The sequence below is a fragment of the Pundamilia nyererei genome, unplaced genomic scaffold, assembly GCF_000239375.1.
Source record: "Pundamilia nyererei isolate P.nyererei 1_Seehausen unplaced genomic scaffold, PunNye1.0 scaffold00349, whole genome shotgun sequence".
Taxonomy (NCBI): Eukaryota; Metazoa; Chordata; class Actinopteri; order Cichliformes; family Cichlidae; genus Pundamilia; species Pundamilia nyererei.
Window position 1 is genome coordinate 177,241 of NW_005187750.1, and position 10,872 is coordinate 188,112.

General features: G+C 39.8%; 2 protein-coding genes across 2 annotated transcripts in view; both read left to right on the forward strand.

The window, feature by feature from the left end:
- The first annotated feature begins 435 nt into the window (after positions 1-435).
- LOC102203326 (transcription factor Sox-10-like) lies at positions 436-5,470 on the forward strand. The gene is made up of 4 exons (XM_005752217.1): positions 436-552; positions 897-1,555; positions 1,928-2,199; positions 2,439-5,470. The coding sequence occupies exons 2-4, from the start codon at positions 1,119-1,121 to the stop codon at positions 3,224-3,226; spliced, it is 1,497 nt and encodes a 498-aa protein (XP_005752274.1). The 5' UTR covers positions 436-552; positions 897-1,118; the 3' UTR covers positions 3,227-5,470.
- A 2,677-nt stretch (positions 5,471-8,147) lies between these two features.
- Positions 8,148-10,872, forward strand: part of rnaseh2a (ribonuclease H2, subunit A) — an 11,774-nt gene continuing 9,049 nt past the window's right edge. The window contains exons 1-3 of the mRNA XM_005752218.1: positions 8,148-8,293; positions 9,788-9,923; positions 10,533-10,604. Of these exons, the coding sequence (XP_005752275.1) occupies positions 9,797-9,923; positions 10,533-10,604 (199 nt within the window). The 5' untranslated portion in view covers positions 8,148-8,293; positions 9,788-9,796. The remainder of the gene's footprint in view (positions 8,294-9,787; positions 9,924-10,532; positions 10,605-10,872) is intronic.

The following is a 10,872-nucleotide window of genomic DNA, read 5'->3' on the forward strand; positions in this document are numbered from 1 at the left end:
TTTACCCAAATCTCTCAAATTTGTAAGATAATTTTTTGTAAGCAGAGTTTCGTTCAGTCTGAACTGAACTTTACAATTCATTTGGTGCTTTTTCTTCAGGAACCGCACGGGGCAATAACTCTCTTCATGATTGTTTATTTGTTTGATATAACATGTCAACACGTCCAACAAAGCTGGCCTTCTCCTGCCTGTAAATGGGCGCACTGTACAGTCATTTAAGCCTCTCCAAGGTAAAAATCTCACCTCTTCTCCGTTGGAAACCTTGCAGTGATGGACAGACGGCCATTAACGCTACGTGGCTTCCGCCCAATCGGAGAGCAGCGGGATAATTAGAAGACCAATCAGAGCAGAGTCTTATTGGGAGGGCGGGGCTGGTTGTGCTGGAATGCTGCCTCTCTGGGAATGTTTTCCACTTTCAATCACTTTTTTTTTCTCCCTGTCCCTCTCACAAGGCGCTCTTTAAGCTCCGGTGTTGCCACACAGAGCAGCCATTCATCGGCTCTACAGTCAGCCACACACACTTCCATGCTGAACCACTGGACATCTAAATTGGTAAGTTATGTAATTTAAAAAATGAGAGTTTATACATAAAAGTGAATGTTTGATATTAATATTTTTGCCAAACGCGTAATTATTATGTTTTATTAAACGTTGTATGGACTAAGTTGGATTAATAATAATAATGATAATAACAATATGTGTATATTTTACCGGCGGAATTTTATTTTCCGGAATGTGACATTATCGAAAAGAAATTCAGTTTCAGTCGCTTTCTTATCACATTTAGTCCCGTTAAGTAACTTAACGTGTTTATCTTTAAATAAATCACGGTTCTTTTGTTTCGGACCAAAATTAAAATGATAATTGTAACAAATTTGTGTCTGTGTGGTTTTTAGATTTAGCGACTGTTGCTGTAAAGGATTTCCAGCTGAAGGTGGAAAGCATTTGGAGACTTTTACGCAGCAGTATGTCTTTGCCTTAGAAGAGTCAACAATAACTGGGATCCTTGACACCCCGGACATTTACTTGAACCCATTTAATTACTCCGAGAAGTTAGTTCTGTGGCAAAGTTTTCATTTGAGGATTGTCCTATAATTTAACGAAATTGAAAAGGAAAAATGTCCGGCGAGGAGCACAGCCTGTCCGAGGCGGAGCTGAGTCCCGCAGGGTCAGACGATGGTCACTCACTGTCACCGACTCAACCTGGAGCCACGCCCGGCCAGGACTCACCTCTGACGGGGCAGCAGCAGCTGACCGCGCTCTGTGTGGACGGCAGCAGTGATGATGGAGGCAGACCCAGAGCCAAGGAAGAGGAAGAGGACGATCGTTTCCCGATCGGCATAAGGGAGGCGGTCAGTCAGGTGCTGGACGGGTATGACTGGACACTTGTGCCAATGCCGGTGCGCGTAAACAACGGAAACAAAGCTAAACCCCACGTCAAAAGGCCAATGAACGCCTTCATGGTGTGGGCGCAAGCGGCGAGGAGGAAACTTGCGGACCAGTACCCCCACCTGCACAACGCAGAGCTCAGCAAGACACTGGGCAAACTGTGGAGGTTTGTATTAAAAAAAAAAAAAAAAAAAGGAACAGTGTGGCCATACAAGCGGCACATTTCTTGTGCGTAAAGGATGTACCGGTGCTGAATTTAAGCGTAAAATGTTTGCGCTTCAGTTTGTGGTTGTTTGGTATTAAATCGGATAGAAATAAAAAACTTGGTGTTTTTCTGTTGTTCTCCTTTACAGAGAGAATTTTAAAAGTAAACAAACAGATTTTAACCCAAAGAAGTAAAGAAAAAAAAGATATTTATGCATTACGCATGATTCGGAAAGCAGGAGATATTTATGATCTTCAGACATATTTTAATAAAATATTTTCAAAATGAACTTGGAAGCAATATAAGACTAGTCCTTGTTTTTCTGCCCCCTAGGCTACTGAATGAGACCGACAAGAGGCCATTCATCGAGGAGGCAGAGAGGCTGAGAAAACAGCACAAGAAGGACTACCCGGAGTACAAGTACCAGCCCCGGAGACGCAAAAATGGCAAACTGATGCCTTCTAATGAGTCAGATAGCCAGGGGGAAGGGGAGGCCAGCCACTCCCAGTCACACTACAAGACTGTGCATCTTGAGCACAATGGCGGGGCTGGGTCTCCACTGGGTGACCTGCACCACCACCACCATCATCACCACCATCCTGCTGGTAGGTGTCTTCCCGTTTCTATGGATGTCTTAATGATATTATTATTTTCACGTTGCGAGAGACCTGATCCAAAATTTCAAAACTTAAATCAAAAATCTCGAAACTTATTAATTTATGCTGTAATTTCAAAATATAACTTAAGTTAGGTAAAACAAACAAAACAAACAAAACAAACAAAAGCCTTTTTGTATCTGATGTCAAAGTTCACCTTATCATGTTGCTCCTTCTTTCTCTTTTAGGTCAGGGTCACAGCCCGCCAACTCCACCTACCACCCCAAAGACAGAGCTCCAGTCTGGGAAACTGTCAGATGCCAAGAGGGAGGGGGGAGCAGGAGCGCCTGGAGGATCAGGGGGGCCCAGGGGAGCCCTTGGGGTTGGAGCTGAAGGGTCTTCCGGTGGTCCCTCATCTTCAAGTGCTAAACCCCACATCGATTTTGGCACCATGGACATCGGCGAGATCAGCCATGAGGTGATGTCCAACATCGAGCCATTTGACGTGAACGAGTTTGACCAGTACCTCCCTCCAAATGGTCACCCTCAGAGCGCGACTGGGGCTCCTGCAGCTGGATCCTCGGCCTCGTCTTACGCCTACGCCCTGGCTGCTGCAAGCGGGCACTCCGCCTGGCTGTCCAAACAGCAACAACAGCCTCAGGCCTCCCCGTCTTCCTCCGACCCATCCAAGGCTCAGATCAAAAGTGAATCTGTCTCTGGTACACACTACGCCGAAGCCTCATCCTCTCCCTCCTCAGGCACCCATGTCACCTACACCCCACTCACCCTGCCTCACTATGGCTCTGCATTTCCATCGTTGGCCTCCAGAGCTCAGTTTGAGTACGGAGACCACCAGGCCCCCGGGGCATACTATGCCCACTCCAGCCAAGCCCCTGGGCTGTACTCAGCCTTCTCCTACATGGGCCCTACACAGAGGCCTCTGTACACTACCATAGGAGACCCCTCCAGCGTGGCGCCCTCTCACAGCCCCACTCACTGGGAGCAGCCTGTTTACACCACACTCACAAGACCTTGAGGGAGACCAGCTGAGCAGAAGGAAATATGGGAAGTGTGTGAGTGGATCTGTGTGTGTGCAAAAAATGTGAGTGTGAGCGCGCGTGTGTGTGTGTATGCCCGTGCCATATCGATGTTATATTAGAAGTTTTTACTTTTTTAGTCAGTTTAATGCAATGTGCATCCATGGGGCCTTAAACAGTTAAAAAAAAAATACCCACACAGTATAGAGTGTGATTCCTGGGTCACCCGCCAATCAAAAGCAGAAGAAAACTTAACAAACATGTGCCATCAAAAATTTCGTATGTTGGGACATACAGGAAAGGGTGTAAAGATAGACAAGTGAACGAGACGTTGAAAGTGGACAAATGGATTGATGAGTGACTCCGATTTGACCCAGAAGTGCTGGGTTTAGACTGACATAATCAGAATTTATTAACCAAACTAAAGGTTGTTTGTGATGTCTTTGTGTTATTTTATATGAGTAGTAAGTTTATTGTCATTGTGGATATCCTAGGGTGTAACTTTATTGTGTTTGATTTGATATTACACATCAACATCTGCACCACTGCTTTTGGGGGGTAAAAAAAAAGACATCTTTCGATGATCCCTGGGGTTGTTTTTTCATGGCCGGAAAAGGATAGCTGCAACTTTTCTTTCTCTGTAGATAGCGCAGTCTCACTGTATCACTGTCCTGCCTTCATATTAACTTTGCTGAAGTGATCAATGAAGCATTTAAGGGGAAAAATAGGAAAAAGAGAGGGAAAGAGAGCTCTAAAAGATGCATTTCGACTTGTTGCTCAGTCTCGGACACTTACCTCAGCTCTGTTTGTTTTGTGCCAACAGCAAAGGAGAAATATGACTGGATACATGGGTGACTAAAGCAAATTTCCACTTTTCTTTTTGATTGCTAAGTGCCTAAAAGATTCCTGATCCACCTTTAACAGAGTTCAAATCTATAAGTGCAAAGTCTCAACCAAATCTCTCAAGATAATTGGCCAGCTTGGGTCCTGCTTAAGGATTAGAATCACATGTACGGCCGTTCTGCTCCACATGTGGGCCAAAGCCACGCTTTTGTTTTTACACTTTCTTCCTATGTTGCGCCCTCTCCCCCCTTTTACCAATGTGAATAATGGTCATTACCACAGCTTCATCTTTATTACGTGACACATACTTTATCATTTTATACTGACCCTTTTCTCACATAGTTGATATTTTTATGTAAGTAATAATGCATCGTGTCACACCTTTGTTTCTTCCATTTTGTATAATTCTGGATAGTTTTGTAAAGTGTTTGCTATACATTCACTTGAGTATTTTGCTTCCTTACCAGAAAAGCAATGTTGAAATATTATTGTTGTCATCTATTAAATCAATTTATTTATAAAAAAGAAAGTCCTGTGTGAGAGTGATTTAATGCAGTGGTAGGTGTTCAGGAATAACATATGAAGCAGTTAGCAAGTGAAGGGTGAAAAAAACTAGAAATTAATTAAAAACACGCAGCTGACGTGTGAACTGTAATAACAACACAACCAGAGCCCCACCACCATAAGCTGTTTAGTGTGTTTGTGTGTGTGGTAGGCTAAAATTGACTACTAATTCCCCCACATTTAATCGGCTGGGGACTGCGTGTTACTGACAAAGACAAAGAGAGCCATTCAACGAAAGCAAGGGACAGAAAGAGAGAAGGGGTGGGTGTAAAGAGTCAGAGGCAAGGCCAATTTCAGCTCAGTAACCAGCGTACACTCGGACTTTTGTACATGGCCTTCCTTTCACTCTACCCTCTCCTCTCCACCTGAGGCTCCCTCCCTGCCTCCACACTCAGCTGCAGTTTAAACCCATTCAGATGGCACGCAAAATTCAAAGGTCAAGTTCATTGCTCTCTCCGCATCGGGGGCGATGCAGACATGCGCCAAAATAAGGAAGTGGGAGTTTTAAATGAAAAGAGCAGCCCAAGCCCAAGGGAAGTTGTTACGTTACACAAAGGCATCTTAGATTAATCTTAAATTGTGGCATCTTAAATTAATCCTACCAGTCGGAGAATAAACACTCTTAAAATCATGTTGTGGGCAAGATGAGAAAAAAACAGATAAGCAGCCATGGCTCCAGCTTTTTGCCTACCTCGAGGCCATGACAAAACTGAAAAACAAACCGTGAATGGCTTTTAAAAGGGGGCATGTGAAGGAGTGCGCTAAAAAAAACCCAACCTTTTTTAAGAATGTAAAAAGATTCTGAGCAAGTTTCATGAGTAGATATAGATATTCACATGAAAACATTGCATTTTTGCTTTTCTGCACCTTTACATCATTTTATTCAATAAAGCATTTCATACTTTGTTAAATATTGGTGAGTTTATTGTGTTATGCTACATAAACTCATATAGAGTCCAAATAAACTCACATAAGACCATACTTAGAAATACTTTCATTTCAAAGATTTAGTTTTTTATACTTCATCAGTACAAATAATCCCAAATAGTATTATAATGTAATACTATTATATTACTTATCTGCTTTCATCCATTTTCAAGGCTAAATTAGAAATCAGCCAAACCAAGCTCAAGTAATTCATATTATGTTATTTGGGTGATCGTAACGTTGCTACAGCAACTCACAGCACAGACACTGGTGTTAGACAGGAGCACACATGATTATCTAAATGCACATGCTACAAATTCCTCAAAGAGTCATAAGTGGGAATTCATTGCTTACATTTGCACAATTGTGTCTGAAAAAAACCACAAGACTTCTGGAAAAATGTCCTTTGGATAGTTGAGACCAAAATGGGGGTGTTTGACTTTAATGCACAGCATGACATTTGGAAACAGCTCACACCAAACTATTGCTATGGCCATTTTGCAGACACAGGTCCTTGGCACCTTGCAGTCACTGAGTGAAAGTATTCTAGAATTAAATTTGGCACAATCTGCCCAAGAGATAAAGCTAAAGAAAAGACTCAAAGTGTTGCAGGGTCCTAGTCAAAACCTGATTGAATGCTGCGGCATGCATGCAAACCTCAAAGAAAAGTAGGCAGAGATTCCTTCACAAATGTGAGCGACTGACACAAAAAACAGATACTTACTGCAGAAAAAAAAACAGATAGTTACTGCTGATAAAGGTTGTTATACAAAAACTATGGAGTGTACATAGGTTTTCACAAGACTCCAGCTTGTCAGCTATAACATTTTTGGGTCAGACAGCAGCCCAAATGCTGATTAAAGAGAAGAAGCTTGGTGCAGTATCACTCCTCAACAAACAGTGGCAGTTACAGTTTTGATACAGTTTGCTGATGCCATAAAAAGAGGGGAGGAAGAAGAAGAAGACCTCAGTGCAGAAACAGGCAACAGAAGCAGCAGTTAGTGTTTCCAGCTGTCAGACAGGATTCAGAAGAACATTGGGAAGAGAAAATAATAGAAAGGAATATTCTCATATGTAACAGGGTGAACAAATCACAGCTATATTTGTAATGCTGAGAGGCAGAGCTGCTGCATACATCCACACAAACAATTCAGCTAAATTTATTCACTTAAATAAGCTTTTAAATTTTAAGCTCTTTTAAACATGTGAAATATGATTTCAGCTGCTGTTTTGTCTCATAATCATGTTTGAGTTACAGTATCGGTCCAGGCACAGACCAAAACATTTATTTTTTTAACCACATTTGTGAGATTCGTGTATGCTGACATTTGCAAATCAAAATGTGAGGTAGTTTGTCACCTTGAATAATGACTGAGTGTCAGAATACTTAACAACTAAAACAGCAAAAAGAAATCATCATGGTCCCATTATGAATTGCTCATTAGCTGATGCCAACTTTTCAGTCAAATCAAAGAGGAATATCATAGTTTGGTCAATACTTTTAAAAATGGCTAAAGAGCTGGGAAAGCTCAATAAGAGACATTTGCATGAGACAGAAAATAAAGTAGAGGAGGCAAGAAGCAAGACACAAGACTGAAAATAATATAAAGAGCAGATAAGAACTGGTCACAGCAGCTTAAACGGATCATATTTCATGGCTATTACAGAAACAGAAGAGCACATCCTCATCCCCTGCAGAAAAAAGTTATGTATGTGCAAGGATTGGCTAGGGTTAAAATTAAAGCTGTGCAGATTTAGTAGAGGAAAGAAACTCAATTAGTGGGTTGTTGAAAGCAACTATATTAATGGGCCTGTATAGTAAATGAAATGATCTGTTTTGCAAGTGTCTTTAGGACTCTGCATCATTGTACTTGTTGTAATCAGTCAAGTCCTTTTTAGCCTCTTAACATGTTTAGCTGCAATTTCTGATGTCCTCTAGGCCAGATCTCTATTTAAAAAGGCATCTCTAAAGTCAATGAGACCTTAGTATCTGGATAAATAAAGGATACGTACAATTCAGTTTTCCAAAACCTGACTGGCGCTTCTACTTTGTGACAGGAATGTTCATTCTGACTCAAAGAATAGTACACTAGTTTATACAAAATTTCATTATAGGGAATATTATAGGGTTACTGGCTCAGAAAGAGAAACAGCATGTTTCGTCTTTGTGCTGGAATGATGAAGAATAAAGATTATTAGAGTTTTCCTGACGGTGACAGAGAGTTAAAAAACTTCAGTGTAGGGACTTATGGGGGACTACAAGTCCCAAAACAAAGGAAATAAATACATAATTAAACAATTTATTATTTTTTTATTGATTAATTAATTAAGGGAATAATTAATGAATTAATGAATATATAATTATTGTATTAAATAGCTGTCCAATTCATTTAAAACATTTGATACATTACTTATTTATAATTTATAATTTAATATTAATTAATTAATTAATTAATTAAACTTTTATTTGATTATTCAATAATGTATTTATTTAACTAATTTTGGAACTTGCGGCCCTCTAAAGGGAATCGGTACGGGGCAAGAAAAGACTGAAATCATTGACTAAAAAACTGGGGGTGGCAGTAATACAACTCTAGAGAATTAGAACTGCCATCAAACACAAGAGAAGAAGAACCGATGATGACGTCGATCCAGGGGCGCCAAATCTGCTGCACGGTGCACACAGAAGTACTCGTCAGGTGAAGTTTGGGGTGTTTTCATCATCTGAGCAGGTCAGCATAAACTTTGCTTGCGTTTATGACGATGTGTGCTACTTTGGCATTTTCTCCCAGCAGCCTAAACTAATGACTTAAGCACAAATCTCCAGGGCGAGCTGGTTAAAACTGTCCGTTTGAGTGGCGCGTAGCATTTAGCTAACGTTTAAGCTCACAGCAGCCACACGGATAATAACAGAGCATTTCATATTTCTTCTGAAATGCACCTTTTCCGTTGATAAAATCCTCGTATAAAATATCCGTTCTCTAAAGTTGTAAGGATCCGAAATGTGGCGATTTTCTCTGTGTATGCAGTAAATGTAGGAGCAATTTCTTTAAGTTAATTGTCATACAATCATGTAATCCAACAACGGAATAACTGTGTGTGGTTATTCCATGTCCGATTGTAGGTCTGTGTGTGTTTCATTGTGTCTGAATGTGTATAACTTAATGAGTCAGAGCTGGATCTCACATTGCTGTCATTTGACTTTTAGAGTACCATCGCACAGTGGGATCTTACATCTCCCTTCATAAAGTCCCTTTAAGCTCCGGACACACACCCACAGATTCACACATCATCATTTGCTCTCCTGTCAGGAGCTCAGTCTGGGTAGAGCTTTTTTTCCCTCCCTGTAAGGTAGGTAAGAAAAACAATGTTGTGTATTTCATTGTTTTTCTTACCCACCTTACATATCAGTTTCTTTGTTTTTTCCTGATTTGTTGCTAAATATTGATATTAAAATATTCATAAATATAGTGTGTGGAAATCTTTTTCTCTTTATTTTTTATTTTTTTTAAACGGTAGTAGAAACCTGCCAGCCAGCTGCAGCCCTTGTGGGTTACAGTCTAAATTTAATGTTTTTGGTTTCTCTTGGCTGACTAAAACTTGTTTGTCCTTCAACAGCCACCATAGTTAGGATATCGACTTGAAAAGGGAGGAGTAAGAAAACAAAATTCAGTTTACTGCAGTCTTTCTAGCAGTGATATTTTACACACTGCAACTTTTAACCTGATCCTAAAGCGTGTTTTTTTTTTTCTGTTTTTGTTTTTTTGCACACTTTATTTAAGTTTGCACAAATGTATGGTCAGTCTATGCTGTCGAAACATTAACACCCCACTGTGTGCCCTGACACACCTGATTTAGATACTAAACAGGGCATTAAATGATGCCGCTTCTTCAGCAAAATGTATTAAGTGTGTTGTTGCAGTTTTTCTGAGTTCAAAAAAATTAATTTAAAAAAGTTTTACATTTTCTGATTAATTTTTTTCCTTTAGTTTTCAGTATTTGTTTTCTCTTCAGTTAGGCTTCAGTTATTTTTGTAGTGGGTTTGATCCTTATATTTATTTAATTATTTGGTTTTAGTCTTTTTAATTAAAGTTTGGAGGGTATTTATCAGGGGCATCTCTTACAGAAGTTTAAAGTAAGTAAAATAATAAATACACGCCTTACTTTGTGGCTCACTGAGACAAAAGTCAACTTTAAATGTAATTTAATGTTGCATGTTCTTTCAGCCATCAGTCATGGACCTCAGCCCCTTTGAAGATGACAACTCCGTCAGCTGCCGGCTGGTTTCTGAGATCCCTGAAGTCTGCAAAACGGAGGATTGCTGTCTTGGCATTGATGAGGCTGGCAGGGGGCCTGTGCTGGGTACGTGACTTTTACTTACTCTAAGCTAACCACTCGAGGTTATTCTATACTGTATTTGAAACACAGAGTGCAAAGTATGTAAAGTTATGTTGAAACATAGTGTTAAAATTGCACTTAACTAAATTAAATGTTTGCCAAATTTGGCAAATTTTAGCCTTTAATTGAACATTAATTAAAAACCTTCATAAAATGTTTAGAAATTTTATCCTACAACTTATTTTAAAATTTAATAATTTTGTTTACTGGTCTGGATACACAGAATGTGAAATTCTGGTCTAATACCAGTGTTAAAGAACAGTTTGTCCAATGCTTTTGTTTCTAATATCCCTTCTTTGCTAGAAAAACGAGAACATTTTAATGGTTAAAAACCAACAGATTTTCTGATCATCTCACTGTCCTTAAACATTAAGGCAGTGGAAATATTTGACACAAGATAGTTACTTAATCTTTGGTAAATGCCATGTTATTTGTTGATAGGAGCCAACCATGTAGCTATGAGCTGATATTGATGTTTGTTGTCTCCCTGTTATTTGCCATTTGAGTTTTGGGTGAATTAGTATGTGCATTTAGTAGAGAAATCTAACAGTTTTGATGTTACTTGTGATGCAGGGCCGATGGTGTATGGGATATGTTTCTGTCCACTTTCCAGAAAGGAGGAGCTGAAGGACTTGAAAGTAGCAGGTAAACCAGTTTGCTTGTATTGCTGTATTTAAACGGAGAAAAATGCAGCAGTCTTTCTGAATATAATGCTTTAAACTCATTGTCACTGCTGTCCTCCTGTACAATTAAACAAAAAAAGAAAGAAAAGTAGTAGGGGTGGGCGATATAAACAATATATGATAGAAACGATATAAATTTGGCCAACGATAGAGATTTTGACTATACTGCTCTACCGCGATAGCGCATGTTGATGATGTCATCAAGCTGCCCCTGTTTTGGTCGAAAGCAT

Coding starts and splice junctions, on each gene's coding strand:
- LOC102203326 (XM_005752217.1), top strand. CDS start 1,119: ATGTCCGGCGAGGAGCACAGCCTGTCCGAGGCGGAGCTGAGTCCCGCA. Junction 1,556..1,927: donor ACACTGGGCAAACTGTGGAG/GTTTGTATTAAA, acceptor TCTGCCCCCTAG/GCTACTGAATGAGACCGACA. Junction 2,200..2,438: donor TCATCACCACCATCCTGCTG/GTAGGTGTCTTC, acceptor TTTCTCTTTTAG/GTCAGGGTCACAGCCCGCCA.